The 24,768-nt window shown below is 40.9% G+C and overlaps 1 protein-coding gene across 2 annotated transcripts in view; it reads left to right on the forward strand.

The window, feature by feature from the left end:
- The window catches only part of pla2g6 (phospholipase A2, group VI (cytosolic, calcium-independent)), a 45,102-nt gene extending 21,466 nt beyond the window's left edge, over positions 1-23,636 (forward strand). The window contains exons 8-17 of one of the 2 annotated variants that reach the window (XM_036565158.1): positions 670-778; positions 4,848-4,964; positions 9,507-9,597; positions 11,638-11,801; positions 12,380-12,530; positions 13,075-13,211; positions 14,779-14,933; positions 16,752-16,919; positions 19,870-19,943; positions 22,784-23,636. In XM_036565158.1, coding sequence (XP_036421051.1) covers positions 670-778; positions 4,848-4,964; positions 9,507-9,597; positions 11,638-11,801; positions 12,380-12,530; positions 13,075-13,211; positions 14,779-14,933; positions 16,752-16,919; positions 19,870-19,943; positions 22,784-22,928 — 1,311 coding nt within the window. In that variant the 3' untranslated portion in view covers positions 22,929-23,636. The remainder of the gene's footprint in view (positions 1-669; positions 779-4,847; positions 4,965-9,506; positions 9,598-11,637; positions 11,802-12,379; positions 12,531-13,074; positions 13,212-14,778; positions 14,934-16,751; positions 16,920-19,869; positions 19,944-22,783) is intronic. The other variant, XM_036565159.1, reaches the window with a different exon arrangement.
- Positions 23,637-24,768: the final 1,132 nt, after the last annotated feature.

Genomic DNA, 24,768 nt, shown 5'->3' on the forward strand with positions numbered 1-24,768 from the left:
AGAGACCTAACATTCACAGGAGCGAACTCACTTGTTTTTATTATTCAAAGGCGAAAGTAGTAGTATTGGAAGTAATAATTTATTTTAGTCATTATTAACAGTTTTCCAAAATGAATACACACAAATAAATAAATGAATAACAATTAGGCATTAAAATAAGAAAAACAAAAAAGTTGTAGGCTGAAGCTTTTATGTATTTTGCCTATCCTTTACATATATTTACATAACATACGTACTTAAAAATGACGGTTCTTCAAAGGTTCTTAAGAAAAGGCAATGGTTCTATGTAGAACCTTGAACATTTAACAATTTGCCCATTTAACAACACTTTACCAATATGGTTTATATACAGTATAGACAATTTAGGGCCTAGCACCGAACCTTGTGGAACTTGAATTTGAACGGAGACGTTTCTGGGGAGATTAGATATTCGATAATCCGCTTGCGACTGTATGAATATGTCCAAAACTTTCGGCTGGTGTTGTACATCACTCAGCTAACGCAGCAGTAGGGAGACATCTTGAAACCTGAACCCAGATTTCACACACGGAGCACGTCTCAGCTGATGACTGTGTTTGGGTTAACGGGGGAACCGGTGTGAGTTCAGTCTGTCCTCATGTTCCTCCTTTAATGACTCCAATGTGTTTCTGTGACTGTGCTGTGCTGCAGTTGGACCACATGGATCTGATTAAAGCTCTGATTGTGTTCGGAGCCGACGTGGAGATCCACAACGACCTGGGAGAGACGCCGGGCCTGATCGCAGCCCGCACCAGCAAGGGTGAGAGAGAGAGAGAGAGAGAGACACGGGGGGAGAGAGGGAGGAAGAGAGACAGAGAGAGAGAGAGAAAAAAGGTGAGGAAGAGGGGAGAGGATAAGGGAGAGAGAAACAGAGAGAGAAAGGGGGAGAACGAGAAAAGGAAAGATTGACAGCAGGGGAGAGAGAGAGAAATAGCGAGAAAGGGAGAGAACAAGAAAAGGTGAGATGGAGTGAGAGAGAGAAAGAGAGAGAAAGGGGGAGAACAAGAAAAGGAAAGATTGATGGCAGGGAGAGAGAGAGAGAGAGAAAGGGGAGAACGAGAAAGTTGAGGTGGAGGGAGAGAGAGCGCCAGAGAGAGAGAAAGGGGAGGCTGAGAAAAGGTGATGCGAGAGAGAAACAGAGAAAGGGGGAAAACGAGAAAAGGAAAGATTGACAGCAGGGAGGGAGAGAGAGAAAGGGGGAGAACGAGAAAGGTGAGGAGGAGGGAGAGAGAGAGAGAGAGAAAGGTATAAAATGAGAAAGAGAGAGAGAGAGAGACCATGAGAGAGAGAGAGAGAGAGACCATGAGAAAGAGGATAAGGGAGAGAAAGAGACACAGTCTGAGAGAGAGAGAAAGAAGGGGAAAGAGGGAGGGAGCGAGAGACAGAGCAAGAGACAGAGAGAGAGAGAGGGAGAGAGGATAAGGGGAAGTGACGAGAGTATGTATATGTGGGAATTTAAGCGCTGAAAATGGGGTGAGCAGCGGTTCAGACACACTGGAAATGAGTTTCATTACTGACTGAGCTTTAGAACGTTCTAGAGAGCTTCTGCATGACTTCATTGGGTATGTGAAAAACATAACTAACATTTAAGCTTTTACAGTTGTAATATGTGCTTATAAATGTTGTATTAACAAGGGCTGCACGGTTAATCATATTTTAATAATTCGTGTAATATGAGTTTCCACAGTAAACACACGGTTCAGGGCTGTGATGACCGATCAGATCAAATCACAGTACAGAGTGATGTAATTAGTTAGGAGCCTTGTCTAATATTAAGAGTATTGGTGCTTAACTGCGATAGAACCTCAGCCTTTTACATCACTTAACCACTCTGCTATAGAGCCGCTTACTCTATCTGCACTACTGTGCTACTCTGTCTTTAACTACTAGGCAATGTTGCTTTAAACATCATGAATATTATTAATCCCAGTGCTGTCTACAAAACATATGAAGCAATAATGGCCACTGTCACAACGAACCTGCATCACCATAAGGAATTTAATATATCGCTGTTGTCAGAAGAAAACCTCGTATCTCCATTTTTAACGTTTTTCAGTTTTTGACATAGTTTGAAAATGTCTGTTGCCCTTTACATTGTGTGTAAATTTTAAGATGAATGGACTAAAAGAAATGACCAAAAATTGCTTGGTAAGATGTCTGGTTCCATTGACTTACATTGAAAGTAAAGTAGGTTTTTTCCGTCTCCTGTAAAGTTAGCATTTTGGAGATAAAAGGTTTTCTTCCGACAACAGCGATGTACATTTTGTAGGGTTATATGGATCATTCTAACAAACTCAAATTCAAAATCAGAGTTCAAAACACATTTCAGACTTAAGACTGGAATCTTTTTGAGTGACCTTGTGCCTTAATTATGTTTACTTTATTAAAACAAATGATTAAACGTTCCATTTTGTCATAACACTACTGAAAGTTTACCAGATGTTTTCAGTAGTGACAATTTTAGCTCATTTTGAGCAGAACCCAAAACCGCAGCCAGTACATGACACAGCTGTGAACGGTTGTACGCACATAAAATTATATTTTTTATAAATAAAAAAAAAAAGTTACTTAATTGCAGAAAATTTAGTGTTTCAGTAGTGACAGTTCTTAATGTTCCACACTGATTTTCAGACTTTAGGACACATTTACTTCAACAGAATGGGATCTAACTGCTAACTTCATGTGGCCATGAGGGACAGGGATGCAGTCTCACCTCCTGCTCTAAAATATAGGGGCGTGGCTAAAATAAGGCTCCGCCTACAGACTAGAAGCTTTGTGTTTTGGTAGTGTGTTTTGTGTTTGGTAGAGAATTTTTTTATAGTAATGTAGTGTTTTTTTCCAATTTAAAACTCACAATAAATCTCATGATAAATATTTCTTCACTTTAAAAGATATAAAAATGCCTTAAAAATATAAAAATATATATATGTGTTTATTTAGCTCTATATTTACTTCACACATGCAAGAAATGCCAATGCTGTGATATAATTAATAGCACCTTTATTAGAGAAATAAAAATGTTTTCCATAAAACATCAGCTGTCATTCTGTTCATCACCTCATTATATCGGAAATTGTTATACAGCATGTTGAAATGTAACTCGTCAAATATATTAGTTCGTTATTCAGGCCTTTGTGGGAAAAACTGTTCAAGGGACGGTGTTTTTACAGTTCACAGAAAAGCGTATGTGGTTATAATATAAGCAGCTGTTTTGTTATTTTGCACTTTGCGCAGTAGTGAATGGTGCTTCAGTAATAGTGGAGACACTGTTTAATCAGATCACTGTTCATATCATCGTCGCAACATCCAGTCACTTTATTGGACGTCCTGTTTAATGTCCACATCGTGCAGCCCTGAATACACCACACACCCCTCACTGCCTGATGTAGTTCATGAGTGTCACATACATGAGCTACTGTTCCTAACATTGAGGCTTTTGAGAGTCTGTGAAATGGTCAGTTTCATAGAGTTTCCTAGCTTTGTGAATGAAGCCAGTGCCTGGGAGGGTATCATGCTTAAAAGTGTGTATTAGTTTTATCTGGCTCTCCATTCTGATTGGTTCGATGGTCTTTTTTCACTCAGTTTAAGTGAAATCAGATTCACACAGTTTCACTCTCATCCATAAATGCAGGGTGTGAAGTTTGCTTTTTTAGTTTGGAGCTCAAGGCCAATGTTTCTCAGTAGTAATGGGAGCGTATGGCCTCTAGTTAGCATTAGCCTCAAAGCTAATGTAAATGTGAGAGTAAACTAAAGAAGCAGACGTCAGACCCCAGGCAGGCCTTGACCACGTTTGAAGGTAAAGCTGTGTTCAGGTAGATGTTTAAGCCAAACTGTCCCGTTAAACCTGGAGAGGTTCAGTGGCAGGTCTGTGTTCAGGCTGTAACTCTGGGTGTGTTAAATGGACTTTTACACAGTAAAGCTTGGAAACTCTGTATTACAGTGACGACGCGCATGTTTTAATTTGTGCTCTCAAACACTCATAACATCTATTCTCTCTCTCTCTTCTATCTATCCCTCTCTCTGTATCTCTCTGTCTCTCCCTCTCTCTGTCTCTCTCTCTCTCTCTCTCTCTCTCTGTATCTCTCTCATTTTCTCTCTCTCATTTTCTATCTATCTATCTATCTATCTATCTATCTATCTCCCTCTCTCTCTCCCTTTCTCTCTCTCTCTGCCTCTCTCTCTGCCTCTCTCTCTGTCTCTCTCTCTCTATCTCTCTATCTCTCTCTCTCTCTCTCACTGCCTCTCTCGTTTCTTTCCCTCTCTCTCTCTCACTGCCTCTCTCTCTCTTTTTTCTCTCTCTCTCGCTCTCTCTCTCTCTCTCTCTCTCTCTCTTTTTCTCTCTTTATCTATCTCTCTCTATCTCTCCCTCTCTCTCTTTCTCTCGTTTTCTCTCTCTTTCTTTTGTTCTCTCTCTCTTTGTCTCTCTCTCGTTTTCTCTCTCTTTCTCTATGTCTCTGTCTGTCTATCTGTCTGTCTGTCTATCTCTCTTTATCTCTCTCTATCTCTCTCGTTTTCCCTCCCCCTCTCTCTCTTTCGTGTTCCCTCTCCCCTCCCTCTCTCTCTCTCTCTCTCTTTCTCTCTCTCTTTCGTTTCTCTCTCTCCCTCTCTCCTCTCATGTTCTCTCTCTCTGTCTATCTATCTATCTATCTATCTGTCTCTCTATCTCTCTCTCTCTCGCTCTTTGTCTCTCTGTATCTCTCTCTTTCTCTGTCTCTCTCTCTCTCTCTCCCTCTCTCCTCTCATGTTCTCTCTCCCTCTCTCTCTGCCTCTCTCTCTCTCTCTCTCTCTCTCTGCATGTGTTGTACTCATTAACTGGTTTTGCCTCTAAGGGCCGAATCGTAAGGTGTTGTTAAAGATGCTGTGTAGTGTTGGGGTGGAGCGCTGTCACCCCCCCACCCCTGACCTCCCGCTCCCCAGCATGAGGAGAGCTCCGCCTCCCACCATAGGTAAACCTCCAATAGCTGAGCGTCCTCCACGTCTGGAGCCTTTCTGCTTCACACCTTCTCTCACACAAAGCTTCAAAGGACGAGTTCAGCAAAATATCTAATTTACACATTTTCCCCTGTTAACCCAAACAGAGCCCGCTGTGTGGAGCTGTTAAAGGGGAACTCCACCAATTTTTCAAAATGAATGCAAAATGAAATCATTAAGATGTAAACAAAGTCATTCAGAGTGCTTTAGTGAGAAACGCTCCATTTCAGAGAAACTTACTGAGTCAGGATTGTTCACAGTGGTGGTGATAGGAACCAGACGTCCACCTCTAAAAGCTCCCTCACAGAAAGTTACTACATGCAGTGGTTATGAATTCACTGCCTGATGCCTGAGACTTTGTTTTACAATAGTTTTACGATAGTTTTGGCTTAAAACGTATTTTAAGAGGTATGTGCACAACATGATATGGTAAGTAGTCCCCAGTGTTTTCAGATTTTTACCATCATCAGCATTCCTGAAAGCTCAGAGGACATGTGTAGGTTCACTGATAGTTTTGGATAGTGAATAAAATGTCTATATTTGTGTTGTAGCCATGGCAACGTCTTGTCTGGCACTACCACTGTAAAGAAATCATGAATATTTTACACCAAACTACTCTGAATGACTGGTGATTGAATTATGTTGAAATTTAGCAAAAAAATAAAGATTTCCTTTAAGTAATCTCTTACCTGTTTACTGACATCGTATGACGCATTATTAGGTACAGAAATTTACAAACGTATGCCATATCGCTGCAATGGTAGTAGCAGCCTGATTATTGTATAAGCTTCCAATGTAAATTTGATTTTTGCTGAGCACCTTTAAGGTCTATGTGATAGCAGATCACTACTAGACCAGCATGTTTGGCTGCACTGTGCATTCAGTCAATCAATCGTCGATGCCAAACAAAAGCATTTTTGATTGTTGATCCAAGGTTTCCCTTCTAATTTGGTCACTCTCTCTGTCTGTATGCTCACTGTTTCTGTTCCCTGCCAGATAAACTTAACAATGTGTTTGAATTAGAGCCTGACCAACATGTCGGTCGGTTGATATATGTATATGTATATAGTTGTCATTTTGGAGATACGAGGGTGTGTGTGTATGTATATATATATATATGCTCTTGTTGGAAGAAAACCTTGGAAGTGTCTCCAAAATGACAACTTTACAAAAAAAGAAAAAAATCTTACTTTACTTTCAGTGTAAGTCAATGGAACCAGAATTTTTTCCAAGTCATTTTGTGCCATTTCGTTACACGTATACACACACATACACACCATCATATATACTGAAACCTTCAAAATTTTACAACCCCATTTCCAAAAAAGTTGGGACGCTGTGCAGAATGTACATAAAAAGATGCAAATCATCTAATCCATATTTTTAAAGGAAAATACTACAAAGACATCATATCAAATGTTGAAGCTGAGAAATTTCTTATATTTAAAAAAAAAATGTCCATTTTGAATTTGATGCCAACAACATTTTCCAAAAAAGTTGGGATGGGGACCTGTTTACCGCTGTGTTTCATCACCTCTTCTTTTAACAACACTCTGTAAGCGTTTGGGAACTGAGGAGACACTGCTGTAGTTTAGAAAGTGAAATGTTTTCCCCTTTCTTGTTTGATACAGGATTTCAGCTGCTCATCAGTTCAGAGTCTCCTTTGTTGTATTTTTCATTTCATAACCCTCCAAACCTTTTCAGTAGTGAGAGGTCTGGACAGCAGGCAAATCAGTTTAGCACCCAGACTCTTTTAATACGGAGCAATGCTGCTGTAATACATGCAGAATGTGGTTTGGCATCGACTTGCTGAAATAATCAAGGCCTTCCCTGATAAAGACGTCATCTGGACGGCAGCATATGTTTTCAAAACGTATAAATATCGTTCAGCATTAATGGCGCCTTCACAGATGTGCACGTCACCCATGCCATGCGCACTAATGCACCCCTACACCATCATGAATACTGGCTTTTGAACTGTGCACTGATAACAAGCTGAGTGGTCTTTTTTTGCCCGGAGGACACCGTGTCCATGATTTCCAAAAAGAATTTCAAATGTTGATTCGTCGGACCACAGGACACTTTTCCACTTCACCTCAGTCCATTTAAAATGAGCTCAGGCCCAGAGAAGGTGGCAGCGTTTCTGGATTTGTTTATATTTGGTTTCTTCTTTGCGTTTAAGAGTTTTTAATTAGCATTTGTGGATGCAGTGATGAACTGTTTTCACACGACAGTGGTTTTCAGAAGTGTTCCTGAGCCCATGCAGTGATTTCCACTACAGAATCATGTCTGTTTGATAATCCAGTGCCGTCTGAAGGCCCAAAGATCACGGCCAGCAAATACTGGTTTTTGGCCTTGTCCTTTGCATACAGAGATTTCTCCAGATTCTCTGAGTCTTTTAATGATATTCTGTACCATAGATGATGAAAAACAAAAGTTCTTTGGTATTTTATGTTGAGAAACGTTATTCTTAAATTATTGCACCATTTGATCGTGCAGTCTTTCACAGAGTGGTGAACCCCTCCTCATCTTTACTTCTGAAAGACTCTCTGAGATGCTCTTTTTATACCCAATCATGTTACTGACCTGTTGCCAATCAACCACCAGGTGTTTTTTTTAGCATTACACAACTTTACCAGCCTTTTGTTGCCCCCGTCCCAACTTTTTTCGAACGTGTTGTTGGCATCAATTTTAAAATGGGCAAATATTTTTCAAAAAACAATAAAAATTTCTCAGTTTCAACATTTGATATGTTGTCTTTGTACTATTTTCAATCAAATATTGAGTTTAACTGATTTGTACACCATTGCATTTTGTTGTTGTTTATTTACATTTTGCACAGCGTACCAACTTTTTTGGGAAATGGGGTTGTAATTAGATCATGATATAAATTCTAGAGAAATTAACTGAGTCAGAACTGTTGACCATTATAATACTAGGAACCAGACGTCCGAAGCATTTGATGGCTCTAAAAGCTACATCTCTCTAAGTTATCACAATGGTTATAAATGCGTAGCTCAGTACCTGAGGCATTGTTTTATGATAGTTTTGTTATAAAGTTTTGGCCTAAAACGTATTTTTAATATAATCTATTACTCCAGGATTGCATGTTTCCTTGAAAACCGCTTCTCAACTGAGATAAATGCGCCAGTCAAAGACTGCGTTCAACACGGCTAACGCCAGGAACAGCTTTTGTTTACAGGTTATTATTTACAGTTTTCTTACCTATTTTGGAAGATGACAGAGTATGCTGAGGACAAATGAGTTGCAGCAGCTTGAAAAAGAGAGAAAGTCGAACCGGAGAGAGAGCAGAAGCAGAAGAACCCAGAGTGAATGGAAAGTGCTGGTCTAAACAACAAAGTACTTGCTATTCTGCTTACCAGTTTATATGGTAGGACAGCGAGGCAGATAGTTACATATTCATCGTGTGGCCAACTTTAGACAGTCTGTTCTGAGCTAACGGCTAACAGTGATATATGCATGGAGGCTAACGACGTCTAATTTATTTCACGAACGTTTTTACCTTTGGTTCCAGTTTCTGCTGGTGTGAAACTGCGAGTGTGTAAATGTGCGGCTCTGCAGTCAGACCGTTCTCCAAAACGCGAGCAGGGCGGAGAGGAACACGCAGGACGTTATATGAAAAAAATAGAACCCAAAGAAACAAATTTTTTCAATTTAGCACTATTTTACCACAAACAGCGTGACGAGCAAAACCTATAAGACGCATAAGTTCACTGGTCATGTTGGATATCAGATAAAATGGTGATATCTGTCGTGTTGACATAACGACGTCTGGTTTCTTGTACTATAATGGTGAACCATTTTGACTCTAGACTCTATTTCTCTAGAAAGGCGCATTTTACACCGAACCACTCAAAACCATTAAATGATGAATTCATTTCGCAACATCGTTGGACTTCCCCTTTAACTGTGTGACTGCAAAACAGACTTAAACCATGTAAAATGTATTCAAACGTCACTTTTAGCATGAAAAGAAAATGGTATAACACAAAAAAAACTGATTAAAAGAAAAATAAGATGTAATTAACAGAAACCAAAATTGTAAAGAATTTAATCTAACTAGTGTTACAGTATTTATAATATTTAATACTGTTAGTCATTTCACAGTTTGCAGTTCAGCACTGACAGTCATCTGTCAGTAAAGCACTGTTTAACTGAAACTGTTCAAAAATGAATTAAATACGAAATTATATCAGCCAGTGTTCTCAGTAATCAACAGCTGTGGCCCCTCGAAGCTTCAGTATCAGCCACAGAATTATCATGTTGGTCGGGCTCTAATTTTCATCACGGTAATATGGCGTAGTTTTGTTTTCCCATCTGCTCTTCTGCTTTATTTCCTCCGAACTAAAACCAGACACTCCCGATCATCTCTCTCCTCAAAGTTCCACACTTTCCTTTTGGAGGAACATGGGCTTCCTACTATGCTTACAAGAGTAAGACTAGGATTAGTGCGATTCCTCAGCTGACCTGAGGTCTTGTCTGTGATTCACCGACAGGGTTTGATGACATCATTTACACGGCCGCTGCCATCTCCGCCATGAGCCGAGGCTACGCGGAAGTGGACGGCCTCAAAGCAGGAAGCCGGAGGTGCGTAGTTACTGTATTTATGAACATTTCACAAGACAGTTTAGAAGCGGGAGCAAACAGCAGAGATCCTGGAGGGATTTTGATGCCTGCCGCCGTAATAAAAGTCCCTTCAGGAGAAAAAGAAGTCAAATCAGAATTAGATAACTTTATTGATATGAGTAATTGAATTAAGGATAATTAACAGCTCTGGTCAAAGCAGTTTTTAGTACAAATAGTGGTGATAATGTTGATTAAAAAAATAAAATAACAAATACAAATACAAATGTGTGTTTACAGTGTTCAGGACCACCACGGTGCAGGTATTATTTGGGAGATGGAGCTACTTAGCTCAGTCGTAGCCTGGTTTAACTAATTTCTAGCCAAGTTAAACTCAGTCACAGACCGGTTACGTTCAGTTGTAGCCTGGTTTAGCTCCGTCGTAGCCTGGTTTAGCTCCGTCACAGCCTGGTTTAGCCCGGTTGCAGCCTGGTTTAGCTCAGTCATAGCCTGGTTTAGCTCAGTCGTAGCCTGGTTGAGCTTAGTCGTAGCCTGGTTTAGCTCAGTCATTGTCTGGTTTGGCTCAGTCGTAGCCTAGTTTAGCTCAATCACAGCCTGATTTAGCTCAGTCACGGCCTGGTTTGGCTTAGTCATACCCTGGTTTAGCTCAGTCGTAGCCTGGTTGAGCTCAGTCATCTGGTTTAGCTCAGTTGTAGGCTGGTTTAGCTCAATCATAGCCTGGTTTAGCTCAGTCGTAACCTGGTTGAGCTCAATCATAGCCTGGTTTAGCTCAGTCGTAACCTGGTTGAGCTCAGTCGCAGCCTGGTTTAGCTCAGTCGCAGCCTGGTTTAGCTCAATCGTAGCCTGGTTGAGCTCAGTCGTAGCCTGGTTTAGCTCAGTCGTTGTCTGGTTTAGCTCAGTCGTAACCTGGTTGAGCTCAGTCGTTGTCTGGTTTAGCTCAGTCATCTGGTTTAGCTCAGTTGTAGGCTGGTTTAGCTCAATCATAGCCTGGTTTAGCTCAGTCGTAACCTGGTTGAGCTAGTCATACCCTGGTTTAGCTCAGTCGTAGCCTGGTTTAGCTCAGTCGTTGTCTGGTTTAGCTCAGTCGTAACCTGGTTGAGCTCATTCGTAGCCTGGTTGAGCTCAGTCATCTGGTTTAGCTCAGTTGTAGGCTGATTTAGCTCAATCATAGCCTGGTTTAGCTCAGTCGTAACCTGGTTGAGCTCAATCATAGCCTGGTTTAGCTCAGTCGTAACCTGGTTGAGCTCAGTCGCAGCCTGGTTTAGCTCAGTCGCAGCCTGGTTTAGCTCAGTCGCAGCCTGGTTTAGCTCAATCGTAGCCTGGTTGAGCTCAGTCGTAGCCTGGTTTAGCTCAGTCGTAGCCTGGTTTAGCTCAGTCGTTGTCTGGTTTAGCTCAGTCGTAACCTGGTTGAGCTCATTCGTAGCCTGGTTGAGCTCAGTCATCTGGTTTAGCTCAGTTGTAGGCTGGTTTAGCTCAATCATAGCCTGGTTTAGCTCAGTCGTAACCTGGTTGAGCTCAATCATAGCCTGGTTTAGCTCAGTCGTAGCCTGGTTTAGCTCAGTCGCAGCCTGGTTTAGCTCAGTCGCAGCCTGGTTTAGCTCAGTCGTAGCCTGGTTGAGCTCAGTCGTAGCCTGGTTGAGCTCAGTCGCAGCCTGGTTGAGCTCAGTAGTAACCTGGTTTAGCTCAATCATAAACCCGGCTGTGTCTGAGCTCATCCCTTCCTGCATGCTGCCCTCAGTGTTGCTTTCCGTAATGTAAAAATGGTGAACTAGCCAAATAAAATAACTTGATGAAGGAAATAAAAGCAACGACTTACAAACTCAAAAATGAATGACTTATAATTCTCTCTTGTTAATTCTCAGCTGAGTGATCGAAATGTACATTTCTCAGCCTCCATTTTCCTTGTGATTGTTTTTTTTGTTGCATATGTAAATGTAATCATATACAAAATCAATCTATCTCTCTCTCTCTCTCTCTCTCTCTCTCTCTCTCTCTCTCTCTCTCTCTCTCTCTCTCTTTCTACCAACCCCCCCCCCACTGTAGGACAGACAGATTGCTGTGTTTAGATGGAGGAGGCATTAAGGGCTTGGTGCTGATCCAGCTGTTGATTGCGTTAGAGAAAGCAGCAGGCCAACCCATTAGAGAACTCTTTGACTGGGTGGCTGGAACCAGCACCGGCGGCATCCTGGCCCTCGCTATAGTCCATGGTGCGTATATGAGACAGAGACTGTTTTGGTTCAAACCGTCTGTGGTAATGAAACAGGGCTGTTGGAATGATGTAAACAAACAGCAGCGTAATTGCGAGTAGCTGATTCTGGCTTTGTGTGACAGTGAGAGTGATTATAATTGCTGTTGTAATGTATGTGCACTCATTGACCGGGTTATGAGAAACAGAACATAGGCCCACTGAATAGATGTACAGTCATAGACTGTAGAGCATTATTTGTCCAGACCTGACAGGTCTGACTGCTCACATCTGGTTTAAACATATTTATCCCAAGACATGACAACTTGGCTTGGGTTCTCACAGAAACTGACCACCGATGAAGAACTACAGGATGGCTAACACAAATTGAGCGTCAGCAAATAAGCTACACTCTTTAACTGTACAACAGAAAGATGTAGTTACAAAGTAATGAACTGGCCAGTAAGTGTACATTGATGATCTATTTTTGGTTTTATTATTGCAATCCTTGACGTTATCATACAAATAGTGAAGTGTAAGTGATGATTCCTCCTGTGTGTGTGTGTGTGTGTGTGTGTGTGTGTGTGTGTGTGTGTGTAGGGAAGTCGATGCAGTACCTGCGGTGTCTCTACTTCCGGATGAAGGAGCAGGTGTTTAAGGGGTCCAGGCCATATGAGTCGGCCCCTCTGGAGGACTTCCTGAAGAAGGAGTTTGGAGAGAACACAAAGATGACCGACGTTAAACACCCCAGGTACACTGTTTTCCTTTCTGTGTTTATGTGTGTGTTTGGTTGAGGTAGAGGAGAACAGACAGATATATACAAATATGCACTGGGCACTCGCACGACCAAACTAATGAATGTTGTGGCCACAGTAATAGAAACATGTTTGTGTGTGTGTGTGTGTGTGTGTGTATATATATATATATATATATATATATATATATATATATATATATATATATGTATATTGTATGTATATTTCATGATGAATGGACTGAAATAAATGACTGTAAATGACTTGGAATAAAGTCTGGTTCCATTGACTTGCATTAAAAGTAAAGTATGTTTTTTGCTTCTCCTGTGAAGTTGTTATTTTGTAGATATGAAGTTTTCTAAGACCTTATAGAGTGAATTTTATGGCCTATTCTGATTTTGATGTAATTACACCCAAACTGACCATGGCTGTTTTGTATTAGCTGTTATTTAAATGACAAAAAAAATCTTAGCTAACTAGCTAACTAACACTCTCTCTCTCTCTCCTCTCTCTCTCTCTCTCTCTCTCTCTCTCTCTCAGGGTGATGGTCACTAGTGTTCTAGCAGACAGGCACCCAGGGGAGCTGCACATTTTTCGAAACTACGATCCGCCCGCCCTGTCCAGAGACCCTCCATATGTTTCTACTGCCACCTTTAAACCACTCACCATCCCACAGGGTAATAATACACATACACACACTGTTCAGAAGTCCCCCAGCTTCAGACCCCTCACTGTGCCACTGTATTTTACAGTCGTATGCAAAATAGCATTTTTCTGATTTTCTTCATGAAAATAAGTGAAAACATCTTCTACAGAGAACTAATACAAAGAACAAACTGCATATTTAATATACTGTTTGTTCATTAAATATGAAGTTCAAGTGCATTAACATTTTCAGAACAGTCTTAATTTAAGAGTTTAAATGAGTCACAGCCTGGGTTAGCTCAGTCACAGCCTGGGTTAGCTCAGTCACAGCCTGGTTTAGCTCAGTCGTAGCCTGTTTAGCTCAGTCGTAGCCTGGTTTAGCTCAGTCATGGGTTGTAGCCTGGTTGAGCTCATTCATAGCCTGGTTTAGCTCAATCGCAAAGGAATGCTCCATATTAGTGCCCATTGTTTTGAAATGGGATGTCCAATAAACTTATATAGGTGTGATGGACATATATAGGTGTGATGGACAGGTTTCCGTACAGTGTATCTCAAAAGTGGATAATAAATCTCAGATATTTTGACGAAAACATTTCTAAAAACCAGGTGCCGGCAACCCAAATGTTAAGAAGAGGCATTTTGTCCCTTCAGTATTCACCACTTTGGAAGCCACAACATTTTATGTTCATTTTACCATCTTGGCTGTAAATATGTCTCAGTATGTGCTAATGTACTAGTACAGGCTAAAAAATAGAATATAAAAAAAAAAAATGCAGACTTTGCTCTGCTTTAAGCTTTAGCTCAGCTATAGCTGCTTTTCCCGCATCTCCGGCAGGAAACTTTTCCGCAAAAGTAAAATAGATTCTTGTACAATGTCTCTCAACATTCGGCTTTTACGAGGCTGAATTCAGCTTCTTATTCACCAGCTTCTTGTTTTGAATTTTCTTGTTTTACCTTAAATTGTGCCAGAATTTAACTGCTGCACCATTTAAGGTGGAATGGGAGAATTTGAACAAGCTGGTAAACGAGAAGCAGACTTTAGCTTCGCAACCTTTTAGTGTTTGTCAGTTTCTCATTGCAGATTAAACGTATCGGGAAACCAGCTGGAGTGACTACAAATGCAAAGAAGTCTATTCGGCTCCAAATTATCGATACTAGCTAAGCAATGTTGTATGTGTTGCTATGGTGATCAGCGCCAACTGTGATTTGAAACTTTTGAGCTGTGTGTGTGTGTGTGTGTGTGTGTGTGTTTGTGTGTGTGTGTATTTGTAGCCTCTCAGTGTCAGTGTTGTTGTTTCAGGCTGGGAGGATGAAGATGTGTTGATAGTGGGATACACTCAGGAACCTCCCAGAAAGCGTAGAAAGGTGACAGATGAAGGTTTGTGAGAGAGAGAGAGAGAGAGAGAGAGAGTGAGAAAGAGGGAGAGGGAGAAAGAGAAGGGTCACAGTGAGAGAGAGACACCTGGTGAAATGATCTAATGCCGCACTGCACCTGGGACCCGAATTAGATTCTTTCTTTTATGAATATGCATCGGGTTGTCCATTAATCTTTGTTTCATCTCTCTCTGCCGTCTCCTTTCTCTCTCTTTGTCTTTTCAGAGCAGGTAGTGTGGCGTGCTGCCCGCTCCAGCGGCGCCGCCCCCACGTACTTTCGGCCAATGGGACGCTTCCTGGACGGAGGGCTGCTGGCTAATAACCCGACGCTAGATGCCATGACAGAAATCCACCAGTACAACAAAGCTCTGAAAACTCAGGTATCGAAACACTTTAACCTGCTCACACAAACCTACTGCACTTCTTTTAGATGTGGTCATTTGGTCTAATGTGAGACGCAGAATGAGGTGCTTGTTTCTCCTTGACTTGACTTAACTAACCTATAACTGCTGATATTTATACAATTACATTTTTTAAATATTTTATTTTGGTAAAATCTGTGTTCTGCATCACAAACAAAACACACCCAGCTTGGCTAGATGACGTTACTTGTTGGATTATATTTATTAGATGCTTAAAAAAAACTTTTTTTGTCTATTTACTGTATCTATTATATAATTAGTAATAAGAATCATGTTTAACAACTTACATAAATGTAAAATATCCTTATTTTGGAAAACAGTTAAAAACAGAGCTGAACAGTAAACAGATAAACCTGTTGTGTTTACACATCAGCACACAGCAGCTTCTCTGGCTCAAAAACAGAGCTGAATGTTGTTTCACATCTAAATTTCTCAATTCATTTGTCTCACCTGCGTCTTGTTCACTCGCGCTGCATCTCTGAGGGTCAGTTCAGTAAATATTGTCGTTCACGCTGTCAGTATCGGCGACTTTCAGTGTTTTTTCTGGCTTGGTTGAAGCGATGGGCCGCGAGACCCTGCTGCTGAGCGATACAGCACTGCAAGCAGGGCTAGTGGACACACAGACAGCTGCTGTGCTAAAGGCTAAATCGAGGCTAAAGGCGTCATTATGCAAAGAGTCCGGCAGTTCCTTTCGCTCTCTCTGTAACATTAACTCAGACTGTGAGTGACCATGCAGCGGCAGACGGGCGATTACTGACAGAAGCAGCTCAGCTGTTCATGTAAGCGGCTCCGTTAGCGTGTTCTTAACACCAAAAACAGCCGTTATAGATCCTGGTGGTTTAAGTTTAAGGTTCGCTTTAAAGAAACTGACTGATGTCTTCACAGTGGTGGTGATAAGAATCAGGGGTCACTATGTCTTTAACACAAATATAGCCGTTTTATTCACTATCCAAAACCATCAGTGAACCTACACACGTCTTTAAGTAGCGATGATAAAATAGTGCTAAATCTGTGAAAAATAATTTTTTGAGGACTGTTTTGCCACATGATGCCCTGTGTGTTCCTCATTCATGTGCCATGAAGAGATTAAAAAAAATGTTTTAGGCCAAAAAACCTTCTCAAAACTTTTGTGAAACAATGTGACATCTAACCATTTCATGAAATAACTTTCTGTGAGGGAACTTTTAACCACTCTGAATGACTTTGATTACATCTTACAATTAAATTATGCAGAAATGTAGAAAATTTGATGGAATTCCCTGTTCAAAGATAAAAGTGATTTGGGATTATTTTGCCTACTGAAAAAATCTGTCATCCCAAAAGGCTCTGAAGCTGAAGTGTCATCTGCTGTGTCTTCCATCTGTAGTTTAAATACAACCTTCAGCCTGAAAACTTATATACAAAATGCTAAATAACACGGAGCTTTACTTTGAGGAGGTAAACGTTTTCACATTTTGAAATATGACTCCAAATATATGTGCTTTACTGCTAGTGTGGGTTTCCTCGCACAGAAAAGGTGCTATTTGACTGTTAATAGCGCCCTCTTGTGGTAAATCTGAATTATTGCGGAGAAAATTAATAACTTTTCACAAAATGATCTTTGTGTTTCTTTTTTCACAGTTAAATTTGACAGTTTGTTCCACTTATTGACAGTCAGACCTATTAGAAGCGTTTTATGCTTTAATCTCAGCTCTAACAAGTTTTCATTTGTGCTACAACACCTGCTACTTTTACAGCACCAGAGCGACCTTCTCATAAAGTGTGTTTGTGTTTCAGGGTCGGGAGGATGAGGTGTGTAAACTAGGAGTGGTGGTCTCTTTAGGTACAGGAAAGCCTCCACAGGTGGAGGTCAATTCTGTGGACGTTTTCAGACCATCCAACCCTCTGGAGCTGGCCAAAAGCTTCATAGGAGTCAAAGAACTGGGCAAGATGCTGGTGGACTGTGTGAGTACATGCACAAGTTTAAGCCCTTCAGTTACTCACTCTCATAACCACATTATGACATACACCGATCAGACATAACATTCTGACCACCTCCTTGTTTCTACGCTCATTGTCCATTTTATCAGCTCCTCTTACTATATAGGTGCACTTTGTAGTTCTACAGTTACAGACTGTAGTCCGTCTGTTTCTCTGCATACTTTGTTAGCCCCCTTTTACCCTGTTCTTCAGTGGTCAGGACCCCCATGGACCCTCACAGAGCAGGTACTATTTGGGTGGTGGATCATTCTCAGCACTGCAGTAACACTGACGTGGTGGTGGTGCGTTAGTGTGTGTTGTGCTGGTCTGAGTGGATCAGACACAGCAGTGCTCCTGGAGTTTTGAACACCTCAGTGTCACTGCTGGACTGAGAATAGTCCACCAACCAAAAATATCCAGCCAACAGCGTCCTGTGGGCAGCGTCCTATGACCACTGATGAAGGTCTGGAGGACGACCAACACAAACTGTGCAGCAGCAGATGAGCTGTCGTCTCTGACTTTACATCTACAAGGTGGACTGACAAGGTAGGAGTGTCTAATAGAGTGGACAGTGAGTGGACACAGTGTTTAAAAACTCCAGCAGCACTGCTGTGTCTGATCCACTCACATCAGCACAACACACACTAACACACCACCACCACATCAGTGTTACTGCAGTGCTGACAATGATCCACCACCCAAACAGTATCTGCTCTGTGAGGGTCCATGGGGGTCCTGACCACTGAAGAACAGGGTAAAAGGGGGCTAACAAAGTATGCAGAGAAACAGACGGACTACAGTCTGTAACTGTAGAACTACAAAGTGCACCTATATAGTAAGTGGAGCTGATAAAATGGACAATGAGCGTAGAAACAAGGAGGTGGTCAGAATGTTATGCCTGATCAGTTTATAGTTACATTCATTTTGTAGTAATTGAATAATTTACAACAGTTACAGAATAAAAAGTCTTAAGATTAATAACTAAATATTACATAGTTTACAAGCCTCTGAAATTGTACTGCTTGTTCTGTGGTTTTTAGACAAGAGGATTTACTGGGAACTCTTTATTTGAAGGCTGCCGACACAGGGACTTCATAATACATGCATACACATTGAAGAACTCATTTATAAAGCAGTGCTGGAATATTTATAAGTAGCTTATGCCAGAAATCACAAGATTAGTAAGGAATTAAATGCCATTGTGCTGACATGAGGGGACTTAAACTAAAGTCTAGGTGATGTTTTCATTTATAACATTGTTATAAAGCTACATTCCAAAGTAATGAGGCTTAAAAGGCAGGGGCGTACTTCAGAAACACCCTTGGTAAAATATTACTGTTTACATTCCTGAGTCCAAAAATCAAACATTTTAAACGTAAGGGCACTTTTAGAGTTTCTTAGTCTATTCAAGTCCTCAGTCCGAGATTAAAACAGCCTTTCTTGCCCTCAATTTCAAGTAAAACGGCCTCGCTTACCCCAGTTTGATGACAGCAAACTAACCACAGCTAATGCTCAACCAATGCAATGGGCTAAACTAAGCTAATTATTTTTGTAAAGTACGATTAGGGAACATGTCATCAGTCATTATATTATATTATATGATATTATATTATATTATATTATATTATATTATGGTGTATTATTTTGATGAACCGCTTCTATTAAGGAGACATATGGCGTTCTGTGGCTTAGAGGTTCATTTACTATCAAAAGATTCTTCATAAAGTTCTTTAAAATGGAACAAATGTCCCATCACTTTAGATTAAAGGCCCTTATGTCAGTAATCAGCCTTATGTCATGAAACATTTTAGGGGATTCTGTGATAATTAGCTTAAGCTGTTTTTAAATATTCAGGTACTGCTTTATAAATATGTTATTCAAAGCTCATGCCTGTGCTATGAAGTGCCGTTGTAGGCAGCTTTCAAGTGAAGTATTACCAACTTTCTGTACACTAAACTAGGGATCGGCAACATACGGTTCTTTTACTGCCCTGTTGCGGCTCCACAGCAGAGTTAGAGTTATAGGTAAAAATAAAATAGTCCTACTTTACACTAAAATAAAGCTCTGCTGGTTGTTCAACAAAGTTTTAACAATAAAAGGTCTTAAACACTGCAGTTAATGTAGCCTGTATCTGCTAATTCACTAACTTTTGACCCTGAAGGTCGGCGTGCAGACTGCTGGTCACCAGTAGCAACATTGACAACAATCTCGCCTAGCTAGTAGGTAACGAAAAGGCAAAGAGAAAGGTTTAAAACGAACATTGATAATTTGGAGATGAATGGACTTACTTGTGTTTATAATCACTCCAGCTGGTTTCCTGAGTTTCTTGTTCGAATTGTCCCGATCCACCTTAAACAGTGCAGCAGTTACATTTTGGCACGTCAGACACCATTTAAGGTGGAACGGGAAAATTTGAATGAGAATCGACTTCAGCCTCGTAAAAAATCGATCGTTGAGACATTTTACAAGAAGCTATTCTACTTTTGTGGAAATTTCCCTGCCAGAGATGCGAGAAAAGCAGCTATAGCTGAGCTAAAGCTTAAAGCAGAGCAAAATAAGTCTGTGTTTTCGTTTATATTTTTTAGCCTATACTAGAACATCAGCACATACTGAGACATATTTACAGCCAAGATGGTAAAATGGACATAAAATGTTGTGGCTCCAAAGGTGGTTCGATGTTTGTTGAAAGGACAAAATGGCTCTTCTTAACATTTTGGGTTGCGACCCCTGGTCTAGACACAAACCAGTAGAAGAAATTCACCTTTAGAGGCTCTTGGTCTGTTTTCACAGCTGTTATAATTGAACTGCTTTTACAACTGCATACAAACGCATAACACACACATTGCAGTTCGTTTTACCGTCTTACAGGGTTTTAATGAAGCAGATATATTTTTCCTCAGTAATCGTGAACTAGGTGTTTGTTCTTGTTTTGCAGTGCACTGACTCAGACGGCTGTGCCGTAGACAGAGCCAGAGCCTGGTGTGAGATGGCCGATATAAACTACCACAGGTAAGGCTGTGAGAGTGTGCCTGTAGGTAAGAGCATGCACCTTCACAAATGTTTCGTACAACAATTAGAGAGATAAAGAAATTAGCTGGCTTTCTGTACTCGAATTATGCTTAAGGCAATCGTTGTAGCGTCCTTTGCCATTTACACAGTAGCAGCGATACATTAAATGCTTCTGCTTAGACTTGTAGGGGAGAGCGGGCACATTTTGTCTTTTGCTGAATAATTTTAAAAGTATTTGAGCAAGATTATCTTTTTTTATACAAGCAACCTACACATCTCTGCTACAAATTAGAGCATAAACCTTGTTTCCAGCGCTTAATGTTTGTGAACAGTTCAGCCAAAATTGACGGGAGTGCAGAAGTTACAACTTGCCACATACGCGGGTTTAATTGTAATGGACTGAGGCGGCTAGTTCTAACAGGCTAAGCAAAACAGAATTAATTCAATAGAATTATATGTTGTATGAAGCAGATGTGCTTTCCAACCTAAATGTATAAAGATGTATTCATCAAAATAAAAACAATTAATGACCAAAATCAGAAGAAAATTTCAGAATAATATACTTAAATTATAGTTTAATTGCAAGAGTATGTTTTAATGAATCTGTGCTTAAACAGTTCCCAAAAAGATTTACTATTTTGAATTTGTATGGGAGGATACAGACTGTTCTCATTTACTTTGGGAGACTCAGTTCTACTGCTTCGCAGCTAAACTATGGTTCTCATTTCACTTACAGTTGACTAGGGCAGATCTATCAGGGCAGAGCTTACATGTTTAAAGGTGGCATCTTATGATGAACACCATGAACAACATGTTCTCTTCTGGCCAACTAAAGCACTGACACAAGTTTAGATTAGTAAAAATCATGATTAAAATCTGAGAGAGTGAAGTCGAGCAGCTGCTGAAGGGACAGAAAGGCAAAACTGAACTTGTTCTGTGGTGTTTATATCTGTAGCCTGATAGCTAACTGATGCTAAGAGGAGGTTTAGAGGATAGCACACTGTTTACAGCAGAGTTTCTCAACCTGTGGGCCGTGAAGCACCCTCTAGTGGTCCGCAGGTCTGGAGTCAAGGAGTGGCATTAGTTTGTACTGGGCTAGTAACGTGGCTTTAAAGGGGAACTCCACCGATTTTGCAAAATTACTTAATCATTCAATAGTTTAGATGTGAACAAAATCTTTCAGAGTGGTTCGGTGTGAAATGGGCCTTTTTAGAGAAATTTACAGAGTCAGAATTGTTGCCATTATAGTACTAGGAACCAGACGTCTGAAGCATTTAATGGCTCTTAAAGGTACATCCCATTAAGTTATTACACAAAATGGTTATGATTGCATTGCTTGATACCTGAGACGTTGTTTTGTGATGGTTTTGTTATAAAGTTTTGGTCTAAAACGTATTTTTAATATAAAATATTACTCCAGGGTCAGTTCTGTGTTTCCTGTCAAAACCACATTCTCAACTGAGATCAGTGCGTGAGCTAACATGCTTTTGTAGTTACTAGCCTGTAGCTACAGCCATTCAACACAGCTAACGCTGGTGTTGTATCCGATTCAGTTCCCCCTCAAATTCACGTTCCCTTTAACAAATCAGTTCCTCGGGCGGCGCATTCACTGAACAGATAACAACACCAAGCAACACTGGAACTACAGAAAGCGAAAAGGTTCAAAAAAGGTTTGTATGGCGGCTGTGTTTACCCGGTCGGCCACAAACAGTACAAAAAGTGTTTATCAGTATGATTGTTTACTGTTTACTTGAATTGAAAATAATCACCGAATGCCAATTAGGGCAAATTATCTTGGGTGAATTTACATTGGGAATTGGGTGAAAACACGTGGCCGTCAAACTTTTTTGAAGTTTTACGCTTTCCGTAGTTCCAGTGTTGCTTTGGCATTGTTTTCTGCTCAGTGAACGCGCCGCCCGAAGACCTGGTTTGTCAAAGGGAATCTCAAATTTCTATGCCAGTGACAAAGAAGCAGATATCAGGTTTATTATTACTGTTGATTGTGACTTTGCTAATGTAAAAGCCCAGTGAGAGGAGTGTGGTTTGGCTATTTCATCCCAAGCCCAAGCAGTTAACTCTTGTGGCAAAGCCACTGGATTATTTTCAGTGAAAACATGACGGGCTGCATCTGTAAATCACAGTCCACATCTACCTCATACGTTTCTATCTGCCCCGCAGACCCCCCCGCCTTTTTTGTAAAATCACTGCGACCATGTTTGTTTATAAGTTATGTTTTTTGACATAACTGTGTTTTTGATTTCTGTGATTGAACCAGACTTTTTCAGGCCTTAATTTTGAGGTTTTCAGTGTCAGCACTTTGGGTGGAAAATGTTGAGAACCCCTGGTTTAGAGGATAGTGTGAAGTCGGCTGACTGGTGTTGGTGTGAAAGCTGGAATTGAACGTGTTCTGTCGTGTGTGCGGAGAATGTGTGGTTCTGATATGTGTAGCTGCTTGCCGTCTATCTGAGGTTTGTCCTGGCTCTGATTTCCCCCATTTTTCTGTTAGCGCCATCTATCGGTGAGCTCCCACACCACCAGTGAGTGAGCCCTGGAAAATCTAAATAGGTGGAATGTGTTTATTTATCCATACAGACATTGAATAGTTATTTGACACATCATAACTTTGAAATGGTGTCATCATTTTTAAATATTGCCATTTTTACATATCGCGGTATACAGTATTACCCTGATAGCAGCCACCACTAGCGTTCACATACTTTTGACTATGTAGTGTAAGGTCCATTTTGATGTCAGTTAGACTTTAAGCCTATTTTACTGTACCATGTTTAAATCTCTCTCCTCCTCCCCCCTCCCCTCTCCCCCCCCCCTCTCTCTCTCAGACTGAGTCCTCAGCTCTCCACGGAGGTGATGCTGGACGAAGTGAGCGACGCCATTCTGGTGGACATGCTGTGGGAGACGCAGATGTACCTGTACGAGAACAGAGAGATCATTCAGACCCTCGCCCAGCAGCTGCTGCAGCCCTGACTCCGAGGAGGGGCGGGAGGCAGAGAGAGTGACAGAGCGAGGTGGAGAGAGAGCGTTAGAGAGAGAGAGAGAGCGAGTGTGCAAGCGCAAGAAAGAGAAAGAGTAATGAGAGCATGTCTGATAGATGAGCCTGGTGCTACTCCGTTACGGCTGCTAGGATTATTTTGAGCATTGCCTCTTTCTCGTTCCAGCGCATTCCATAAAACATTCAGAATGTCAGGTTACACAAACACATTAAGACTGGGATTGGTCAGTAGACGCGCAGCGAGAGCTCCTCTGGGCTTCGTTAGAACGCTCATTTTCTCAGCAGCGCTGCTTATAATCAGAAACACTTGATCGGACACAGCAGGCCAGAGTGGAGTGCTTTCGTTGAAGCTTTTCACTACGGACTAATTGCGATGCAATTTCAATTAAAACTTGAATAACGAAGAAGGTCAGATAGCTTTGAGAAGGTAAAACAGGTTCAGCGGAGGGGATATTAAAGAGATTATTGAGCTGCGTGGTTTATCAGCCAAGCACGTGTGTCAGTTTTATTGATTGGGGTCAGTGTAAATCAAACCTGTTAAAAGAACATCTAGTATGATGTAATGCCCAAGCCAAGAGATGGTGCTTTGGAAGTGGTTTGTGTTTATTCTGTATATATACACCGATCAGGCCTAACATTCTGACCACCTCCTTGTTTCTACGCTCATTGTCCATTTTATCAGCTCCACTTACTATATAGGTGCAGTTTGTAGTTCTACAGTTACAGACTGTAGTCCATCTGTTTCTCTGCATACTTTGTTAGCCCCCTTTTACCCTGTTCTTCAGTGGTCAGGACCCCCATGGACCCTCACAGAGCAGGCACTATTTGGGTGGTGGATCATTCTCAGCACTGCAGTAACACTGACGTGGTGGTGGTGTGTTAGTGTGTGTTGTGCTGGTCTGAGTGGATCAGACACAGCAGTGCTGCTGGAGTTTTTAAACACTGTGTCCACTCACTGTCCACTCTATTAGACACTCCTACCTTGTCAGTCCACCTTGTAGATGTAAAGTCAGAGACGGTTGCTCATCTGCTGCTGCACAGTTTGTGTTGGTCATCCTCTAGTCCTTCATCAGTGGTCACAGGACGCTGCCCACAGGACGCTGTTGGCTGATAAAAACTCCAGCTACAAAGTGCGCCTATATAGTAAGTGGAGGTGATAAAATGGACAATGAGCGTAGAAACAAGGAGGTGGTCATAATGTTATGCCTGATTGGCGTATATACACACTGTAAGAAGTGATATCTTGATATCCTAAATCTAGTGAATCATTTCCTCATTTAATATTTCTCAGTTGAAGGTAATTGTATGAATATTATAAGATATTACAGGCGTTTTTCACTTGCAAGGGAGACTGTCTCATTCTTTTGGCAGATAATTGAGCTTGTTTTGAGAATTGATGTTTAAAACACATAATTATCTGCAAATAGAAAAAGGCAGATGAAATGTCGTAAATTAAGTAAATAAGTCAAATAATCTTATAATATTTTTACAGCTAGGGTTGGGCATATCAGCCAAATTTAATATTCAGATTTGTAAGGCATTATTAAAAAAAAATTAAAAATTTTAATTTCTTTCTCAGATCTTCAAATTGCTGATATGTGAAGAGTCATTCAGGGTGGTTTGTTGTGAAATGCTCCATTCGAGAGAAACCTAGAGTTAGAGTTGTTCACAGTGGTCGTGATAGGAACCAGACGTTTGAAGAGTTTAATGTATGTGGACCCTCTAGCGTTTGAGAAACCCCGGAAGACATTTCAGAGTAAAAAAATCTCCTCTCTACAAGTTCTCTTGTGCTCCTCCTCCGGTGTGTGGTAGCCC

Source organism: Colossoma macropomum, unplaced genomic scaffold, assembly GCF_904425465.1.
Source record: "Colossoma macropomum unplaced genomic scaffold, Colossoma_macropomum, whole genome shotgun sequence".
In the NCBI taxonomy this organism is placed as follows: Eukaryota; Metazoa; Chordata; class Actinopteri; order Characiformes; family Serrasalmidae; genus Colossoma; species Colossoma macropomum.